The sequence below is a fragment of the Mya arenaria genome, chromosome 6 (assembly GCF_026914265.1).
Source record: "Mya arenaria isolate MELC-2E11 chromosome 6, ASM2691426v1".
Lineage (NCBI taxonomy): Eukaryota > Metazoa > Mollusca > Bivalvia > Myida > Myidae > Mya > Mya arenaria.
The window spans coordinates 49,315,485-49,338,298 of record NC_069127.1 but is presented as its reverse complement, the minus strand read 5'-3'; the positions used below and the strand labels follow the sequence as shown (position 1 = coordinate 49,338,298).

At 34.9% G+C, this 22,814-nt stretch overlaps 2 protein-coding genes across 6 annotated transcripts in view; both read right to left on the bottom strand.

Annotated features, from left to right (window-relative positions):
* Positions 1 to 303: 303 nt before the first annotated feature.
* On the bottom strand, positions 304 to 3,240 carry LOC128239480 (heparan sulfate glucosamine 3-O-sulfotransferase 1-like). 2 transcript variants are annotated; one of them, XM_052956135.1, is made up of 2 exons: positions 3,108 to 3,240; positions 304 to 1,457 (listed from the first exon to the last, which is right to left on the bottom strand). In XM_052956135.1, exon 2 carries the CDS (start codon positions 1,453 to 1,455, stop codon positions 343 to 345), a length of 1,113 nt encoding a protein of 370 aa, XP_052812095.1. In that variant the 5' UTR covers positions 1,456 to 1,457; positions 3,108 to 3,240; the 3' UTR covers positions 304 to 342. The 2 variants fall into 2 exon arrangements, with proteins under 2 accessions (XP_052812095.1, XP_052812094.1); XM_052956134.1 differs by lacking the exon at positions 3,108 to 3,240 and adding an exon at positions 2,184 to 2,288.
* A 2,915-nt stretch (positions 3,241 to 6,155) lies between these two features.
* LOC128236507 (mucin-17-like) overlaps positions 6,156 to 22,814 on the bottom strand; it is a 31,930-nt gene continuing 15,271 nt past the window's right edge. For 2 of the 4 annotated variants that reach the window (XM_052951394.1, XM_052951397.1), the window contains exons 2-7: positions 11,738 to 11,883; positions 10,873 to 11,086; positions 9,974 to 10,417; positions 8,998 to 9,612; positions 8,389 to 8,491; positions 6,156 to 7,330 (exon numbers count right to left, since the gene is read on the bottom strand). In XM_052951394.1, the coding sequence (XP_052807354.1) occupies positions 6,598 to 7,330; positions 8,389 to 8,491; positions 8,998 to 9,612; positions 9,974 to 10,417; positions 10,873 to 11,086; positions 11,738 to 11,883 (2,255 nt within the window). In that variant the 3' untranslated portion in view covers positions 6,156 to 6,597. Of the gene's footprint in view, positions 7,331 to 8,388; positions 8,492 to 8,997; positions 9,613 to 9,973; positions 10,418 to 10,872; positions 11,087 to 11,737; positions 11,884 to 14,448; positions 14,695 to 20,479; positions 20,888 to 22,814 lie in introns of those variants that run through there. The other 2 variants (XM_052951398.1, XM_052951396.1) reach the window with 2 other exon arrangements.

The window sequence follows — 22,814 nt, the reverse complement described above, 5'->3', positions numbered from 1 at the left end:
TTTTTTCGAGAAAATGGCCGAGGAGTTCCGAATGACACCGTGACTTGATAACAGGAAAAGGACTCGAGCGTAACGTTTGTTACTGTTAAGCTGTTGTCATAGGCGAGAGTAAATGAATATTTGAATAGTATAAAAATGTAAGAACGCATACAAATAGACGCTCAATGAGGCCTACATCAAACGAGAAAGGAACATACAACGTTCCAAGATATCCTTGTTAACAATAACAACTTCACAAGAAGAAAATGTACGATATATTTATTTTAAACTATATCGTTTCATAATGTCATTATATCAGAATACTTTAAAACAGAACATTTTCAGAAAGTCTAAGGATATTGATCACCACTGAAACCAGTTTTTCATCATGATTAGGTTAAAGAACACATCGTTTTGAGGAGAGAAATACTGTTTCAGTCGTTCTAAATACGTCTTCCCTATTAACGGGTGAGGTCGACCTTTAGTCGGAGGAAGACACTTTATATTTGTAACACTGGATACATCTGTATTATTTCGTAAGCAATAAAACCCCGAACGTTTATTATACACAAAACAAGACTGATTAATGTACGGGCGTAATCCAAGAAATCTTTCTATTTTTGTCAGTTCTTGGGCTGGAAATTGTGTGAATCGTTGACCATCGATTACGTGCAATTGACTGCGCGGAAAGTATTCTAACCATTTCTGTAAATGTTTCGCGTATCTTGACTTGTCAACGTAAAGGCTATTGTCATTGACGGTGAAGTTTTTCTCGTTGATATTGAACACTTCCTCCTCAAATCTTGCGTTTCTATGCTCTCTGTTCCTATATTGAGCCATCGCAAAGTTCGATATGGTCCTTTTGACTGGATTACACACGATGATTAGCAACTTCATATCGCGTCGTGCCGAGAATACCCTCCATGGACTTTCACGCATATAAAAATACTGCGGGGTACGTTCCATTGTTATTTGTCCCTTCTGACTACAAGGCAACTTGTCAAGATACCAGGTCAAGCCCTTCGAGTAATTGCTTGAAAAAAAGTATGTCTGTCGCGCATCTATAGCAATATCTGGATGGATTCGTAAAAATTCTGCCAGTGCTAAGGTTCCACATTTTTGAATACCGATAATAAGGCATTTTGGAAGTTCTTTGTAACACTCCATAGACATTTTAACATGAGTCATTGCCGTTGAATTCACAAACTGCACTTTGCGTGTTACTGTTCGAATTATCCCTGTATGCCGTTTCGGAGTCATAATTCCCTTGTTACATTTCGCCACATGTGTTTTAGAGATCCGTTCTAATACATCGGCATATGTGCAACGTTTTACAAAAAGCTTTGTTTTTAAAGGATTGCCTTCCTTGTCGTTGTCATAGTTGAAATAATTTGCCGTGCGTGTGTAGAAAAACACTAACCACAAGCAAGTAGAAATGGCGATGATAGATATACAAAGTCTTTGGCATGACTTCATCTCTGAAAAATGATGGTAATTGATTGTAAGTTTTTACCTTTAGATGTAAGGTCGTTTGTTAAAAAAGAGCAGTAATAATGATCGAACTTAATACATTGCGATAACGTTGAGTTCGCAAATTACCATACATGTATGATCATATATACATTTAGTGGTCGGCAGCCAATTGTATAAAATTGGTTATTTTTTCATTTGGTTAAGGTTGGCCATATTATTTTTTGATTGCATTAATGTGCAAACTAACCAAAAGATAACCTGTGCATAACTTATCCAGTGTGATACAACTGACTGCTGATTAATCGGTAGATTTAACAAAGGCTGGACCAGTGGACAAAATATAATCTCGACCACTAAGCTGGTTATAGAGCTGTAAGCATGCATTAACAACATTAATAGTTATTTAACATGCGTCGAACCAAACGTAGTATTTTGGAAAATACATTTTTATAACCTTGAACCATTACTTAAAGAGCAAAATATTTTGTTTGTTTTTTTTTATAATGCGTGTTACTATATAATTATCAACTACTTCTGCGTCGCAGTTGTCAATCTAGACATTAATTATGTATTTCATTGATTTGTAAAACTTGATCAGCAGTTTTCGAGTATGATTTTAATGAGGTTGTGTTTAATGATTTACTTGAATAAATGTAAGTATCACGATCAGTATGGCATTTACTATTTCTATAGTTAGTCAACGTTAACTATAAGATCCAACAAATACATACTACAAGGCCGGACATGTCCACAGTGTGATGCATGTAATCCAATCCGTCTTTAAAACATTGTGCCAAATGCAAGCTTTTACACAAATCTAATTTTTGCACCGTATAACAGTTATACGAACAACTTAAAGCAATCCACAGTATTGTCAACATACGTTCAATAATTAAATGCAAGTCATGCAAGACCATTTTCGAGCCAATGAAGTAATTATAATCTGCGTCAATGCACGGCTGATAGTTTAGAATGTGCGCTCTTTCAGGACAATATAAACATTTAAGTGTATTAGAGCAAAGAGGATCACGAAGGCCATATATAATGTGTGCATGGCATGGGAATTTCACACGCTTATGTTTTGTTAAAAAAGAAAACGTTAAATTTATGCATTGACTTTAATATGTAAGAAATTAACCAAAATAATATGTAGAAAATATATTAATTCATTATATTCATTCGATACGTAGTAAACATTATCATAAAAGAAATTAAATTGTAGTGAGCATTATCAGGACAAAAATCGAATTAATTCAAGTTCCGTTTTGTGATTAACATATTTAGCAATATGATAATTATTTATGAGATGCAGATGATATCCCATCCAAACAGTATAAACTTTATCTCAATTAAAACGGTCCAGGTTACAAATGTGATTTGTGCTTTGTATATAATAAAATAAAATCAATTATTAAACGATCAGATATCTTTAATAGTATTAAATAAAACTATATTATAACCAATGTAAACACCGAATGCATGCATATAAGGAAGTAAGTAAATTGTTTCTTATAGTGGCATCATGTGTACATAGCAAAAAAACATTTCATAATCAATAGTTTAACATTAACACCCAGACTATCGGGCCTATAAGTCACCTATATATCGGCGGTATATAGAGCTTTAATAACTAAATGAAACACTAAATAACTTACCTTTCACTTGACAGGTACTATAATCTTTTTAAAATTATTTTTATCGCATCCATTGTTTGTTCTCCACTGTCAGTTCCCATAAGAATAGTCACCGTTGAAGATGTTCCATATTCGCTGAGTATTTACATCCGTCAATGATAAGCTCACATAGTTGTTTAAATGGCAAATCCAGCTGTGGTTTAACAATCGGAGGAAAACAAACTGTCGGCTCACAGATCTAACAAATAATTGACTTTTCAGTTCAAGGTTATGCTCACTAGTTTTATATGGTACGGGTGTACTTTAATATGTTCGTTTGTATTTATAAATTGATTACAAACTATTTGAAAACAAACTTGACACAAATGATAATACTGATTAAACGGTCATCATCTCCGCACGGGTAAAGTGTGATAGGAGATATAATAATGAGGTACAGACACATTGAATGTTCTTTGTTTACACGTACATTGTATTCATATACAGAGTAGCCAACCAGTATGTTATTGGTCTTTATTGTGACTTTACTTAATTGTGAACTCGAGTTTTGAATTATTTAATTGTGAACTCAACCAATCAATAGCTGGTTGTCAATTACAATATTAATTGTTACGTTACTCCTCGTATGTATTTAGTATAGCATATTCATGATAATAAACTACATGTATTGATTTTCACTAGCTTTGGAAAAGAGCGTTAAACGAGGGAAACCTTTACAGTAGGTTTAAACAACTGAGATGGTATATAAATTACAATTAACAATTTGTTTTGGATGAAAGTATTGCCCCCCCCCCCCCTCCTCCTCCTAGTGCATCAACAAGATATTTCCACAAATATGAGTTTTGATATGCTTCACATGTATGCAGACCTTCTTCTTGTTGCACGCCGGGAGGGGGGGAAGGGGCTTCGGGGGGGGGGGGGAAGTTGAATCTAGAAGAAAATAATTATTACAGAACTCTTAATCGAAACTATTATTTAGAATTTACTTTCAGCAAATAATTTCATTTCTTTTTTATTTTAAAGTATTAGATAACATACAGAATTCTTCATCTATAAATTTAACACATGCATTAAAGCATATGTTTATGAACGCTCATTTTTTCACACTCATGATGGGTAGTGTCCGAGGTCCTTTCAATTGGCGATTTTTTTCTTCAAACAATAAACGTAAGGTACGTTTTTTCATTCGCTTAATGTAAAGGACAAATATGACTTTTTTTCTAACATTTTATAGTTTCTGTATCCGTTCCAGAAATGCCTATTAAATGCATTTGAAACATATTCAGGTTTTATATAAAAAATAAAGAAAACGCTTAGTATACTGTAACTAAAGTCGAACCCCGTTTACTCGAACTCGCTTGACTCGATTGGCTCGAACTGGTTGTAAAGGACCGATTTTTTTTTACTGAATGTAAGCAATCCTGCTTGGCTCGAATTACCCGAGGCTCGAGGTATTATCGTCGATAACTGGGAGTTCGAGTCAACGGGGTTGAACTGTACACTTCTGTTCTCTAATATTGACTTTTTGTCATATTTTGTGAGCTTATTTTAATTGGTAATAACAAGAAATGCTCCTACATAAAGAAAACACGTGTACCTGCCGGGTAATATTTCAGAAAATGTAAAACAGCAGAAACAAACACATTAAACAAGGCTTAACGACCTGCACTAAATTTCGATGATCAGGAGAAAGAAACGGATTACCTTACATTGATTGGCGATATTATTATAAACTTTGAGCAGGTACTTAGTTGCATAAAATAAAGAAGCAGATAGGATCCTTTCCCTTACACCCTGCGATATCTTTGATCATATTTAATACGTTTTGTTCGATTTTAACGAGTTCAATAAACATCGCATATATTCTATAGATGAATATTTGTAATGATGTAAGAGATTGTAGGACGAATCGCGACTGATATTTCAAGTTTCTATTCTAAAGGTAAAGCCAGCGGGAAAGTTGGTACAGCAACTTAGGCACTTTACCAGAACAGAACATTACATTGATGGTTAACTCGAACATGCATATTCACATTTCAATAACGGCCTTGACCCCTGAAACGGACTTGAGCTTGATACACGCATTCGCTTTTAAATCGGTGAATATCTTTTATAAAGTGTATTGTATATTATTTGTTTAATACAAAGTTTGACCTGTGCATTTCATTTTATAATTATTTTTAGAAATAAATAGATTACTGATTGCAGTTTGCCTCTACAAAACTTCTTAAGTACATTCGGACGAATTTCTCAACATTTGAACATTGAGAACTTTGTTCAAAGGCATATTCAAGCAGCCTACAAAACATAAACATAAATATTTGAAAAGTGAACATCCTTAGCTCGAATGTTTGCAAATTCTTCCAAAATAATAAACTGTTTCCTAAAGCAATAAGAACTGATCCTATCACCTTAATGTAGAGGATACAACATGGCATGTTTATACCGAAAGGACACCGGCACCCTTTATACCTATTTCGTTTTGAAATTAATTCCATTTTACATCTCTTGACATTGATATGTTCTTCATATTTGCTTGAAATATGCTTTAAATTTGAATATTATATCAAAATCACAGCCTCTGTGTCTTTAAAGCTGCACTCTCACAGATTGTCAGTTTTGACACTTTTGATTTTCTTTGTCTCTGAGTGGGCTGATTATGGCATAAATGCTCGCTAATTCAGTCATAGATTCAAGATTCAAGATATATGGGATAACTCCAAAAATAGCAGATCGCAACTGTTTGTTAAAATGCCGAAAATTGCATTTTTCTTAGCCATAGTCATCAATTTTCGAACGCAAATATGAAAACTTCGATCCAATCAGCCTTGTATCACTGCTTCCAGACGTTTACGCAAAAACAATGGCTTATTCAAAGACGAAAAGTAAAAAAAAAAAAAATTTAGAAAGATAAATCTTTGAGAGTGCAGCTTTAATGCAAACAATAGCTTATGTTATTATTCGATTGCATCCAGCAATGTCTGTATAGCCAAACCGTGGAAGTAAATAGTAAACATAATGTTTGTATCTGGTCTCTAGTCATGTCAACATCATATGTTAAGACTACAGTACATTATTAATAATCTTTATTTCAAAATATTTATTTGTACAATAAAGAAGTTTCATACATTTTATAATGACAGGGCATAATTGAAATATGAAAATACAAATTATATACAAAAACAAACTTAGTAACATCTTTATTATGTTCATCACAGTATCGTTTTCTTTAAACAAAATAACCACAAAGCACTTAAGATACGTGTCATATTAGTATGAATATATACTTAAGCTTAAAGAACGAATCTCTTCCGCTACTTTAGTTCACTTGATTCGAAATACCGAATACATAAAACTAATAATTATTTATCGCACCTCGGCATGAAGCCTGCAAAAATAAAAAAACTGGGAACATCATTGTTTGAAAACCCTTATATACATGTAATCCAAATATGACGTCATACGATAGGAGAATTGCTTCTAACTCTCAGAGTACATAACCACAATCGGATTAAATTTGTATGACTGCTCCGTTACCTCCCCTCTCCGGGGACCTTGTTCTACTGGAGACGGGCGAAGACGCGCCAGGAGTGGATCGTGCGGAGTTTGGCACACTTGGATTGCTTACATTGTCAATATGCACTGTCACCGACCCGTCTGGGTTAGTATTAACTATCGGTCGTGGAGTGCCTGGAATCTTATTAGCACTATTTTGTAAGTCGCCTTTGGTTTCGCCGGGCTCGTACACATCTGCAATATCTTTTGTAGAATCAGTAAGATCTGAAGTCGCTGGCACGTTGCTTTTAGTAGATGGTCGAGCATGTTTTAATTTGATATAAGTAGTTCGCGGTCTTATCCCATTAGACTGGGGCTCGGGGAGTTTGTCCGGGTTTTCCTCAGTAACGTTCAATGGTATAACATATGGACCGTTCCCATCCAAAGGCGATTTTTTGTCATCGACGTCTTCATAGAGTGGATTATCGTGCGCGTGCGAGGGTCCGATCACAAACGCATCTTCGTACGGATCTGGAACGCCAGACACGTAATGACTGAAGGACGGCTGGTCTGGCCCAAACACCGACGCAGGCTTTGACTCATGGAGGGACGGAGTTCTAAGTCCGTGTTCACGTTTGATTATATCTTCAAGAACATTGTCTCCTTTTGGATTACTAAATACCCTGTATATCTCGGACTTCGTTCTTTGTTTCTTTTGGTGTAGAAGTTTCAATGGTCTTTTGTTATTTCTGTAATGAAAATAATTCAACTATATATGGACGTTCATTCTCGTTCTTGATATTCCTTGTGCTGACACGAGAATTGTTTAAGAAATGGTAGATATAACATACATGTTTATACTTGTACTTTTACAGTGACGCCCAAATATGCCAGTTTTGTTTAAAATAATACTTACGATGTGTTAACAATTATAATTAATTGACTGTACACATTCACTACTATGTTAAACGCATTGGCAGCTAAAATACCTGTTTAATAGTATAGAATCGTCAAATCTGTCGGACGGACAAACTCAAACTATTCGCATGTAAAGATTATGCTCTTGATATTTTCGTAATATGCATTTGTTAATATGCACATATTAGCACATACATGGGTCAGGGCTTCGAAATGTTTATGTTGCAATTACCCGCAGTATTTAACAACTCTTGTTATGCTCTGTAGCAAAAACAGTTCCCTTATCAATAATATAACCTTGATACATCCCCATAAACAAACGGACATAATCTAAAACAATCTTATTTTAGGCGCGATATATTTTTTTACACTTATTTGGGCCTTCCTATCGACGCACTTATCGTCCGATCGCTTTGTGAGAGCTTTTTTTCTGTATACTTATTTCGAAACTAACAATTATATCGGTCAATTCAGGCAAAGTTGATTTGATTTTGCTTGTAAAAGTTTCAATAAATGTTCAAAATATTTATCATTTATTATTAAGCTCATTGTTATGTTTTGAAATGGTCTGTATGTTTGTTATTCATGTCGGAAAATAGCTTATGGTTCTTGTTAACACATACCCGACTTCAAATACAGATAAGGATTCTTGTATCTTGTATCTTGTACATGAAATAAATGATCTTACTCATATTTTGTAGCACCCTCGTTTGATCAGATGACCCATAGTGAGACACAGTCGACTTTTATAACGATGTATTATTTCCCACAAGTCACCCTCGATACCCAGTCATTCATAACGTATATAGAACTCAATTGAATGTATAATGAAGAATATTCAGAATATAAAAAGTGTGTTTCGATGATGGACACGTATGAACCCTCGTACCGTTTCCAGTATAGCCACATGCAGAAGATCACTCCGAATGCGATGGCGGCGGCGATTGGAACCAAAATGGCGAGGTATATCTTTGTCTTCGTGTCATTGTCGTCTGCAAACAAAGGTGGGTATTTGTGATAAGAACTTGGATATGCCATACGATAAACGAACACATACATGCATGGATCATAATTGGTTATCATTTATAAAGAAAAAAACTCACATAACTGCGTGGGACTAGAGTTGTGAAAATGAACGCATTGTAATTTCACATTTAGATGAAAGTGTGTGATAATATACCATTTACTATACCCGGTGCATCGGGCGGTCATAACTGCTATGAAATTTAAATGTACTGTGTGAGCTTATATAAATGTACTACATAAACTTGAACATTTTGTGCTGAATATATACATATACTAGTTGAAGTGCAAATCATTCGAGTGGTTACTTCGCTTATGAATAGAGCCACTCATATACTCGTATATGAGACAAAGTCACTTAATTCGGATACCGAGTAAATACCATCATATTCTCAAGGAAATTTGAAATAATTCGGCAAAATTAATGATTGGTGAAAAAATCCGTCGTATAGAAATAAGGTTGCGCATATCATACCACTGTCTTTCACCAATGGGGCGGAACCGGAAGTTGTCCTTGGTGCATTAGTTGTTCGCCTCGTCGTCGCGGAAGGCATTGGTGTAACAGGTATAACTGTTGTAGGTTCAGATGTTGATGTTGTTGTTGGGGCTGTTATAACTGTAGGTTTGCTGGTCAACGCAGGTTTTGTTGTTGTTGTTCTTATATTTGAAGTGGACGTCCTAGTTGTCGACGGTGCTGATGTTGTTGTGGTTGGTGTTGTAGTTGTAGTCGTTGTAGATGTAGTTGATTGTGTCGTTGTAGTAGTTGTGGGTATTGTTGTTGTTGTCGTCGTTGGCGTTGTTGTTGTAGTAGTTGGTGTTGTCGTTGTAGTCTTTGGTGTTGTCGTTGTTGTAGTTGTAGTAGTTGGTGTTGTAGTAGTTGGTATTGTCGTTGTCGTTGGAGTTGTTGTAGTCGTTGGTGTAGTTGTTGTAGTAGTTGGTGTTGTCGTTGTCGTTGGAGTTGTTGTAGTCGTTGGTGTAGTTGTTGTAGTAGTTGGTGTTGTCGTCGTTGTTGCAACAGTTGTAGTTGTTGTTGTGAAGTCTGCAGGAGTTACTTCATCGCACTTTATCTCAAATGTGTCAGTCGATCTTGCTGTTTTGAGAAAACAAATGACAAACAGGATTTTAAAATCAGTGGCAACAAAAAAACTGAAAAATAAACTAAAGAAATCTTATTCTGAAACAAATTAAGTAAAACGGAAAATAATAATTTAAAAAAAAAGATGTAAGTGTAAAATCAGTTTAAGTGTTGGTACTCCTTAATTATGTATGAGCTTTATTTAAGCTGATGAAGACAAAAATACTCCCATCGTCTAGAAATCAATCCTAGGATGGCAAAAACAATATTCTCATCTAAAGCACAACTAACTACCGACTAAACGCTGTTGTTCGAAATGACATTCGAAAATATTTATGTTTGTAAACAATTATACTTATTGAAATGTAAGGTTTACCTGAAGCAATCCTGATCCAAACCATAGCTGGAGCGTCTCTTTGTCCATCTTTATAAAGGCTTGCGAGTCCAATATCTGTTGTCTGCCCGGATTGTAATACTTTAGAATACTGGTGAGTTAAACTGTTTGCATCGTAATATTTGAAATTAGTCACCCAGTGCTGAGTTGTATTGGCACATTGAATGACAATCATTTCTGAGGAGAATTGCGCACTGGAGCACGCTGCGGATGAGACATTCCCTACATAGTGGCTCTCTAGTCGGACATCCAGTAGATACATGTACAATTCTAGACCCCTCCCTATTTGGTTATTCTTGATTGTACATCTGCATTCTTTGCTGGCCTTGGTGGGATCAAAGGTTTCTGTTGAGCCGTCGAACCATACTTCCGCTGAAGAGTTGTAAATGCTTGGATTGCTTCCACACATAGGTATCTTCGTTGAAGCTGGAATTATACAGCATATGCTGAACTGGAATTTGTTACAAAGAAATTTTTATTATTTTTTATATGTTATGGAATAAAAATACGTCAAAATGCGTCTGAAGTATTAACAGAACGGCATCGGTTTGACTGAAACTGCTCACGGACATAAAGTGTACATAGGTGTTTCACTTTCAACGTCCCCTTTAATAACGACACACTACAAAACATAATAAGCGGTAAGCCATTTACATTTTAGACAAAAGCACCAGGCAATACAAATATACAATGTGAAGCGTTTACACCATTAACAAGCAGCATAGGATAAAATGTAGTAAAACATTTAAATTATACTAGTAACCACATGATGAGAAAACCCTTGAGAAAAATCGGTCACGTTTATGATTTTTACACCAACAATATTAGAAAATGATATTCGTTCCCTTTGCATTTCTTCCAACAAATTAAACATGTCCTACCTCTCTCACAGTTGTATTCAATTTGAACATACGACGAAAACGTCTGACCGTCCAAGCGCTGCCAGGGAGCCTGAATGGCTGCACATGATTGTCGCCCAGAACAGTTTCTGTATGTATGGTACGTGTTCTCTAGGTTGAAAGAAGAGGTTATGTCCCCTTGGCTATACGAACAGCAGTCAAGCCCTCCTGAGCAGTGTTGCTCGGATCGACATGTCTATGATACATAAACACATATATGAATACTCCAAAATTTGTTTCCAATGTTTAAGACCTTCGTAAAATATATACATAATTTCGGAAGAGTTTTAAATAATACAAAGAAAACTAGCCCAATAGTCGAACATTCAAAGAATAAACTCTGCAAGGGCCAAACGACAGTGATTTATAGACACAAACGTATTAACACCACATACACAAATACAAACACCACATACACAAATACAAACACCACATACACATATACAAACACCACATACACAAATACAAACACCACATACACAAATACAAACATCACATACACAAATACAAACACCACATACACAAATACAAACACCACATACACAAATACAAACACCACAAACAGACCACACAAGCACCAGATACACAAATACAAACACCACAAACAGACAACACAAGCACCACATACACAAATACAAACACTGCAAACACAAATACAAACACCACATACATAAATACAAACACCACATACACAAATACAAACACCACAAAAAGACCAAACAAGCATCAAAATAACTTTACCGATAAATGCGCGTAAACAAATTGAGTTTACACCAATTAATTTGTAAAATAACAACTCACTTCTTTCGATACAAACCAGAGATTGCCTATTAAAGTATATCCTTACCTGGTTCGTTTTCCCCCCAGCGATGAGATTATTGAGGTGAATGATTTCTCCTTGTGGACATTGAAGGCTGTAGAAATCGCATGCAATATTAGTCCCATAGCAAGCATTGCCAATCGAACCGCTGCTGTCTTGGGCGCTGACTAGTACTGAAAAAGGAAAAGCTATTTGATAAGTTGAATGCTGACAACACGTCCGTAAACATTCACATCTAGAATTTAAGTGACAACACCGGTTTTATAACCTCATGTTATTGAACTCGTGATGGTTTTCTGCAAAGTAAATCTGTGACGTATAAATATGTATATGGAGGATCGTCTCTTTCATCAACCACAATTCATAGTATGTATTTTTTATTTTTACAGACGATGTTGACTCCAATCGGAAATGGACGTCCTAGGAAAACGGCAAGCGAAGACAATCTGACGGCTTTTTGACTACCAAAGTTACTAATGCCCCCTTCACACGAAGCCACGTTTCCACTACGTCCGCTCCGCAAACATCTGACAGGACGCAGTCAGAGCTTGGTCAACGTAATATTTAATAGTCAAATAGTATTGTGAATACTTTAAAACTAGTTCTTATTAATAAAATGACAACTACAGGAACAAGCACAGTTATCGCACGTACTGACCTGTTAAGAGACAAAATCAAGAAATAATGAGTTTCATTAGCGATATCAGGGACAGCCGATTAAGAGATTAAAAACACTAATTGTTACAGTATCTTCAAAAACCGGTCAATAATTTAAACCAACAAACTCAAACCTTAGCTTTTCAACATTGTCAATTACATAAATTACTTCAAAATTGTTAAAATAATTTTACTATTATTCTCAAGAACTAGACAAGAGTCATTTTCGATTTTACTTAAACCCTATATCTCTCTTTGAAGAAGCTAGAAGTGAAGCCATGGTAGACTGAAAACTCTCGGTATATCCAAATTAAGGTCCTCCACAGTGGCTTCATATAGGCCGCGTAGGCCTGGGTGTTCAACTTTTTTGAAAAAATAACAAAATTTAAATAACCCCAACATGCAATTAAACCTAATTACAACTCAAAAGTTTTATATAGAGGTGTGATAACAAAAGCAACTCTGGTGTTTATTTAAACTATGTGCTAGGTGTATTGCTTGCTTTTATTGTAATCATTGCATAAACAATTAGGTTGGTGTAATATGCATAAAAATGGATGTAATTGTGTCTTTTCTTTTTCTCCAGGAATGCTCCCAAATTGCACTACTTTGCTTCTAATTTAGAAAGAGATCCTATCCCCAAACTCACCTAGACCATCGGGTCTACACGATTTTAGGCCTAGCTACGCCCATGCCAAGGTACCAAAATAACCAGAGTAATGTTCTTTAACCTTAGTCTGGAAAGGCTAGGATGCTTAAAAAGGCGCCATGACCTTTGCCCGACAAGGTATTCAATAAATGTGCAGGAAAAACAGCTTACAGTTATTATGCAGGTTACTTTACTTACTTCATGGCACAAGTCTCACTGTCTTATGCGTTATCAGGGTAGCATAGATAGTCCTCAAAATGATTTTTAAGTATTCTTTAGTCGTAAAAGAGCTTATACTATATAGTTATATATCTTGATCAAAAACAAGGCAATAGGATGGTTTAACCTATGGAATTATGTTATATAATAACTGACAATGTAAATATTTACTTCAATAAGTACTTTCCCGCTCTCTTGAAAGTACAAGTATTCTGTTTTAACAAACGTTGTTATGAGTACGTGTTATAGACCGTATGAATTTTGTTTCTAGCTAGTAAAGGAAAACTTCCGTAACCCATCTATATAATAGAATGTTACTATCATGAGTAATTCATCGCTTCAAATATACACATACCATCCACATTTTTTGAAGAAGGTCGCTTAAAGCAGGTAAGATTTTAATCTGGATATCAATCTAGACTGGGAGTTAGCGAGCCATGCAATGAAATGCAAGACAGGCAACTAAATGGGAATGAAATGTATGGACTATAAAACATTATTACCTTCTTTTGCATTTGTAATAAACTATGCCTATGGTTTAGCATAAATTCATTTTATGTAAATACCCTACATTCTAACAGATTGTTTTTTATCTATATAATGAATATGTATTCTTAAAGGTTATCGTAAGCTAATTACGCGGAATAATACCAGGACAACTATATAATCATAATAGTGCATACTGGCTTACAACAAGGAAAAGCAGGAGGGTGAACAATCTGGTATTTACTAGTTCCACTCCTGGTCGATTTTGCTTTTCATTCATTCTATGATCAAGTAATTTAAAAGCATTATCTAACCCTGAAAGTTTCGCTTGATCGATATTTGAAATCACGATTTGTATCATCTTACAAAAACGTACTCAGATCATGGCCGATCTTAATATAGCCTCAGATACTTTCAATCTACCATTAAACAGTAAGTTCAGCGTATTTAGGTTAAACATGTAAACAAAATCAATTCAAAGCCGAGTTCGATTTTGGTATTTACTTGTTGACTGAGATGCTGTAAATAAGTATATTACTAATATCAGGTAACAAGTATCACCTACAGTACATTCTGCAATTATGTACGAAAAGTTAATTTCCAAACGCTTTATCGCGACATAGAATAATACAGTTTGTATTTTATTTTTTTTATTTTGCGCAAAAAGACTTAAGAGAATAAATAGGTTTGCATCCAGAGACATAATACAAAAAAGTCGCAAATATACCTGTAATGATAGAAAGCACAATTAAACAACTGTTTCGATCCATGGCGCACGGGACACGCCCATGCAGGAACAAATCTTCTCAAAGTCTCTCGTTTTAGTTCCAAACACAACCGTTTATGATAATCCTTCAAACGTATCTTTGTCTCAAAACTCACTGTCAGAATTACGGATAGATGAATAGATAATAACGAAATTATTTAGTGTAAATATATTCGCAAAGACTGCTAATCGCTAAAGCTCTTCAAACATGACCAGGAAGATTAGGTATTCAGAGACCATGAAGCGTACATTGCCAGCTATTGGGTTACCCTGGGCTTTCTTTGAGCTGAATAGACAAGCCCATAAAGAGCCCATTCTTTGTGTAACCGGTTGTAACACTGTACGCTACAATTATCGACTATAATTTTGAAGCGAACATCTTTTATAAAGGTGAATGAATACTCAGTGTATTTGCCATTGATGTTGAGACCAAATAAATGTTTGAAAATTGCACAATAAAATATAATGGACTAGATGACACATTCAAAAATATGCATTGATATAGTTATTCAAATACTTCCTTGTTTGCGGGCACTAAAAACGCTCAGATTCCGATCAATTATAGAATAACTAATTTTGAAACTTAAGCATGAGGTCTCGTGTTAAAAGAACATTTCATCGAAATTCAAATATTTGATACAAATTTAAAAATCTAGCATTTCAAAACAAACTACACATACAGTGCATGCATATGAGAATAGTAATCATGATTGTCATAGTTTTGCAAATACTGAAGATCACAATCAGCTCTATGAATAGGATATTAACATGAGATAACAGCAAGCGTTCTCTTTAAAAGGATTTATTACTCCGGAATGGATGTCATATTGCATATTTGCATATGATGCATATTTTTGAAGCTCCATTTCAATATGGTTTTTTTTATATATCTTAGTCTTAAACATTGGCTGCGGAAGAGTGCTAAGGTATACCCTTAAACTTATGGGCAGAATCTATACGAAAAATGTCCTTACGATAGTGTTTATAGAAACGCAGTTGACGCCATAAACGAGGTTACACCCGGAAACTTACTATCTATGCCTTACGATCTTTATTGAAACTGGATATTGCTGATATCATACTGTAATATCTATAGCCAATGAAAACAAGAATCGCAGTTGTTTTCTTATTCAGAGCTTTAAATAAATGTGTACATACAATGGTTGGGTATAATGTAAAAAGTAATAAAAGATGATCGGATTAATGCGTTGAATTTTTTTTCATCGATTTATTGCTGCCACTGACTGGTTAACCCGATGATCTCTTCAAAGCGAGAAACTGATAAAAGGCCAAATTGCTTTCTTCCGAATCGACTGAGTATTATTATATTTTAACTTGTATTTTGTTAAGGTACTTCATGATTTTTTTCAATACATGGACGTTTGGTATATTATTCACTGGTGATGTACTTGAATGATTAGACGCATATGTTCGCTTTTGCAACCCAGTATAATGAAAAATCCAGATATATTATAGGAATTCAAAGTTACATAGTAAATGTTTTTTTCTTTTAATGGACCCATATCGGTTCCGATTGATCTTATTAGTTCATAAGCAGTCAGGCTTTATACCGTTGGCAAAAGCCACTCATTTAGAATAGGCTGCGTATAATATCATATATTGCACCCCATCGAATTGACCGTCCATGCCTTGTACATATATGTAGTGATTACAATAGTGCAGCTGCTCTTTTTCCTAGGAATTCAAGGAAGACAACACTACAAATAAAGATGATTCCTGCTGACGCCAACGACAAATCAAAACGACGAAAATGGCAGAAATCAGCGGTTACACTCATTCATGTATCAGAGTTATTTGCCTTGGTTCGAATGAAATGATGATGCCTGTAGTAGGAGCATGATTCCAGTCTAAACGTTGAGCACAGTGAAACAGATGTCTAAAGCAACAAGAAAGATAACCAATTAGGGTTTGGGATTTTGCTGTGCACGATTTTCCCCCCTAATATGGTAACTAATTTGTGTTGGATTCTCGCCTACTTATTATTATATGCTCGTAACCACATGCATATCATGATAGTAGCGTGATGCTTGGGTCTGTAGGAGTTATGTAAAACCTATGAAAACTGAAGTATCATATGAATGATTTATCAATAATTGTAAGTGATACAGTTTAAGTGGTATTGGTGATGAAAGTAGCAGATTTGATTTCAAGGTCAATAGACGCACTGAGATAAGACAGGATTGTCACGTTTTATGTTCTCTCTCAACATAGTCGCATGGTTCTTGTTCCACTTACATTATATAATAGTTAAAGATTGTTATTGTGTACAGAGAAAAATATTTGGTTCGATGCGACACAGTAGCATGATAATCTTAATCATCCTTACAATATTTAAAGTGGTATTTTGTGGTCTACATAATATTATTATTAATAACTACCCACCATCAATGTTGGTACCGCTTAACGTGATTTAAATCAATAACGGCTATTTGCTGATTTAGTGAAATAAAAGTATTGGAGTTCTTAAAAAATACTGTCCTTTGCAGTCATTGGACACAATAGTATGTTGACCAATAATATTGTGTGAGGATCCTACGTGAGTTCAGTTGTAAATTAACCTTGCCAAATGCAGAAACTATGAGAAACACTTCCGTTTTAATTAAGACATCATACTGACTATTCGTATTGCATATATTGTCTGCCAACACTGATGGAACAATGTTCAGTTGTTTCTCTTGAACAATCATGTAAAAATCTTTCGAGTTACAAATACTTTGTTGCCTGGCTGCAGTTTTACACATCATTAAGTTATGAACGTTATAATCCCATTAATAACAAACGCCATGACATTATACAGTGTTTAACCTGGGTATCCGACTATAAAAATGTAAAATAAGTTATGTTTAATTGAGCGGAAGATCCATATGTCAGAAAGTGCTGAAATACTATTTAGTCGTTAAAGGCACATGAGGAGTATACCTTATTTTTGTCATTTAAACGCAATCGTAATCGGCATTGCTTTCTGGCTTCATCTCAATTGCATCAAATCGTGCCACAATGGTTGAATTTGGTGGCCCAGTGACCAATAAGTTTCTTTTACAAACGACTACCAGCCCGGTCACATTTAGGAGGACGTACACGACGCCCAGATAGTGTTTGTTACTTTACAGATTATTTGGGGTTTAAGAATGGAATAGGCCTCAGCGAGATTAGTCCATATACTGGCCGGTTTAACATTCAGCAGTATAATAGTTTATGGACAACAGACGCAATGATCGGTAATATCTCTGTATTAATCAAATGTTAAGACATCTACGAACGTGTACGTAAGATCTGTGCATTCAATTTAAGGAATCAATTATTTTAACACTCATAACCCCACACTTCCTCTCATGGTAAGTGTCAGTTTTTCATGATTGCTATCAACACTAATGTATGAACATCAATTAAAACAATCAAGTATTCTATAAAGAAAAAAAACATGTCTAAAATGCTCATCTGAGAAAATACAAGACAATCTGTTTCTAATGCAGAAATCTTTCATATAACTGTCTAAATGACGTCCGAGGCCAACAAGGCCAAGACACCCATTCAGAGAAAAGCATGCTAAACCCTAAACGAGTAACCTGGTCTTTTATATACATATATTATCCATCCACACGGAGACCTGGTTATGCCAAATTGCATATAATTAAGTACATTACAAACGTATTACGAACGCATTTCCGCCTAAAGATGAACGTTACAATACCTTATATTCTAGTTTCTATCTTACATTCAATGATAACAGTATACATATATTCAATTACATCTACAATTATTATCAAAAAAGTTTACACAGTTTTCTTACCCGTAAATGACTTGAATATCTTCCTGTCCCTATACCAAGCATTTGGCTAACACAGCTACATTTCGCAAAACGTTTGAACAAATGATCAAATGAAAGGGCTGAAATCGTTAAAATGCTATGGGCGCGACAAGCGTGATATTTTACAAGAAGCATTAACATATATGCACAAAAACAAATACTGTGGGATTGAAAAGTACCCGTTTTGTTAATATTAATTAATTTACTGCAAAATTAAGTATGGTAAGATTCGAAGGTATAAGTCGTAAAGATTTTCAGCGAACTCGTTTTTCTTATGTCTCAATTTTATTGGTTTTTAATCTCCATCATAAAATAAATGTGAAATCCATTAACTTGTTCGTATATAGATGTATCCAAGTTTGAAATATGTGACGCCTTTAATCTGGACAAACTGAGTATAAGAATATACTCCAAACATTTCTATTCGAAATCATGTAAAACACAATCCATTAATGTACGACATCAAACGATCAGCAAGACAGTTATTAAAATGTATGCAAATTGACTTACTTATAAAAAGAGCAATCCACTGCCTGTGCCTTAGAGATCCATTTTCCAGTTTCAGAAAGCTTTCATTTAATCAGCCGGTTTAACGAGAAGCAAATATTTGATCAATTTCTTGAGAACATATCTGCAGATATAAATGGTACACAATTGGCCCATTACTGCGTTTTTGTCGCGTTTCCTATTGACTGTTCGGTTTTCTACATCTCGTCCCAGTTGAATACTATATTTTTACCGAAGTGCAAATATTCCGGGCAGTAAACTAAGAGATGACGAAGCTAGTTTAAACATCGGAATAAGGCAGAGTGCGGTGGAACTGAATTAAGATTGCATGTTTTTGTACTAACAGTTTTCGTTGAGCAATATTTTCAAATTCATTAAACCCATTTTGATTTTCATAGTATACTCTTTCAATCGGAAAACTGTACAGCTTTTTAAACGGAATTTAAATAACAATAAAGATTTCGTAAAAAACGGCCAAATGTTTATGGCAAGTAGATGAAAGAACAAAAGAGAATATCAAACGATTTGCAACACACTTTGACATGAAAAACATACTTTACACCGTGGATACGGATACTATCGGTAGATTCGTTTCATACTTTGTTCATTGTTATAAGCATATCTCTTTTGCAGATGCATGTGTCCATGGTAAATATATTCAGTAATATAAATACGTATTATCGTATCACTGAAACACCAACGTACACAGTTACACCCTCCGATGATGAGAAATCCGATGTTTGACCATTGTCGTGAAATTGAAATTTCAAATTCCGGTTCAAATCTATATCGATACTTTAAGGATGTTAATTCCGAAAGTTTTGAAGTGGCATAGAAATGTTATCATTTTCTCAATAACATTCATGCAGATATTGATAACGTCATTCCATGATTGCCTTTATGATTGATTTTACGTGTTCCATATCACAATCGTATTGATCATCACAGCGAAATATTATATTCTGATTAAGGAAACACTGCGTTAATATGTGCAATCAAATATTTATACTACATGTTCAATTTCAGCATGTTGATCATCAACTGCTATACAGAAGCATTATATGCACTTAACCTCATGTATGCCTGCCTGTCAACCACTGGATAGCCTACTCACTCATTCATACACTAAATTAAACCCACATTAAAACCTCGGTAAGGCTTCAATTTAATTTCATTTGTGTTTTATCAGTGCATTTAAAGCTGACAGTCTTATTCCGTGATCGTTATTGTTTAACATCAATTGTAATTTGGTTGTCCTTAATCAGTGTGATAATCGTATTTGTAGATTCAGTATGATCATTTCATCTATAATCTCAATAAATATGATTAATTCATCTATCTATAAATGTTTATTAAATGAAGTTTCAATGGCGGAGGCTTGTGGAGGCCAACAACAACAACAACCCCCTATCAATGTGAGTGTGTATTTTCCAACTGTAGTGCCTGGAGTTGTATCCATCAAAAATAGCATTCAATATATTTTTAAGGTTTAAGTTCATGAAAATAATGCACTAATGGAAGTTTTGTCGTATATGCTAGGGTTGTGATCAGGTATTCGTGTCGGTCTGTTTCCAGTGGAAAATGATGTTCAAGTAATAAAAGTTATAATATATCATCTTATAACATGAAACGAAAAAGAGATCCGATATCACTCACCGATTGTAAGAATAATCCACTGTCTGTACATGTTCAGTCCATTCAAGTGAAATAAAACGTTTTATAACAATACCAACAAAGTGATAAAACTATATTATTTTCTGCGTTTCATCCGTTCAGTTGATTGACGCTGAGTTGAGACCTTCAGAACGTTAATATATATTTAATCTGTTCTTGCTGATTTAACACAATCCATATGATATATCACAATGTGCCTTTTTTCTAAACCAGTGAACAATTCAGCGTGTCCCAGCATTGCTCTTGCAAATATAATTAAGTTATGATAATGCACTTTTACCTCTTAAATTTTGTCAACTGGCAAGATATCTTCTGCATCAATATATTAAAAGTTAATATAATTATGAGACTCAGCAGTGAGCCATTCACATATCTTAAAAATAAATTCATTAAAATGTCCGTTTACTCAAGAGCAACTTGCTTCTTAACAAAGTCTGTGTACAAGGTTTTCGCCCGATTAGGCAAAGAATTTTTTAAATGGTAGTTATAATATCTCAACCCGTGTATTTAGATAATTATTAAGTCACCCACTGCTTTTGTTAATCGATCACCCGGTATTATTTTACGTCAATGGTAATATGGCTAAACATAACGTTTAGATAGGCCATCTTGGTGTGGTATTCAAGAATGACTTGTGGTATTTTGGAGTTTGGATACAAAAGGCATTTTGTTCTTACATGCATGCATTTGCAGATTTAAAAATATATATAAATTAACTTTAGAGTAGAAGATAGTAAGCTTCTGTTGTACTAAGAGTTGTGCAAGTCGCCTATCTGAAATAACTAAAAAAAATCTTGCAGAACGCTGTCTTGGAATGAGGACTTCAATATATATCTGATTTGTGTTAATTGCAAGGCTGGGAAGCTCACCGGCTAGAACATTAATCGGCACATTATTTCGCCTGGACGGACTTTGCGCTCAATGTATCTAAACCATTATTGTTAACCGGCGCTGCACCATTCCACCTTCCGAATGTTGATATACGTGAAAGGTTCCCAGACCATGGTTGCGTCCTCGCCATGGCAGAGTTCTTGTTCTTTCAAGACAATTGTTACTTATGCTACGTTAAAGAAGGATCGAGCATTGTCCGTTTTCATGGTGACCATTTCTATACATGGTGATTCCAAGTAAAAGATCAGGGCATGTTGGGTCCTTAACATTTGGCAAGTCCACTTCTTCTATCGTATGACCACAAGTGTGTATGTTTTATAGTTGTGTCATTGTGTTTCGTTATGACGTTTATGCTTTGAATAGCATTTCTTGATGTTAAATGCCATGAGCAAGTCAGGCCTTACTTTGTGGAGGGCAAGGCGTTAATTCACAAAACTATAGCAAAAGCGTAAACAAACTCAACACGTAGCACATAATATTAAATCGTTCATTATTCGTACTGAATTGTGACAAAAAAAATCAGCATTTACCTGCAAAAGAAAGTGATGGATATACGAATATACCAGATTGATTTACTATAGACTTGTATAGGCCTCATGTATGGTTTGGTCACATCGTTTGGCGCCGTGGGCAACATTTCAAAAGTTCGAAAATACACGTGGCACTTCCAGTTATGATTATTTTTTATGAATCCCCAAGTTTAAAGACTATGAGTGATTTTTCAAAACACATTACAAATGTCGTCCCTATGTGCCCGCAATAGGTAACGATTTGGGATTTGTCAGATTTTTGGTTATCAAGGTCCTAGCAATGTGGCTGTTGCTGTTTACGCACCTTCAATGCATTTAGTATAGGAACTGACCTTTCTTTCCTTCAATTGTATCACATCTCATGATGAACTTCATTGGTCTCATGCGAGACACGGAATAGACTGTTCAACTTCATTCATGCGTCGTCAAAACATTGATTATTCAGAATTTTATAATACTTTTTAAATATTTTTATATCTCAGCATAACACAGAATATAATTATCCTATATTCTGTGTGTCTGTTTGTAAGTCATATCCTCTATAATTATCCATATTCTGTGTGTCTGTTTGTTAGTCTATCCTCTATAATTATCCTATATCTGTGTGTTGTTTGTTAGTCTATCTCTATAATTATCCTATATTCTGTGTGTCTGTTTTGTTACCTCCTTATAATTATCCTAGATTCTGTGTCTGTTTGTTAGTCTATCCTCTATAATTATCCTATATTCTGTGTGTCTGTTTGTTAGTCTATCCTCTATAATTATCCTTATTCTGTGTGTCTGTTTGTTAGTCTATCCTCTATAATTATCCTATATTCTGTGTGTCTGTTTGTTAGTCTATCCTCTATAATTATCCTATATTCTGTGTGTCTGTTTGTTAGTCTATCCTCTATAAT

Excerpts from the sequence above, each read along its gene's own strand:
- LOC128239480 (XM_052956135.1), bottom strand. The coding sequence starts at position 1,455 with ATGAAGTCATGCCAAAGACTTTGTATATCTATCATCGCCATTTCTACT.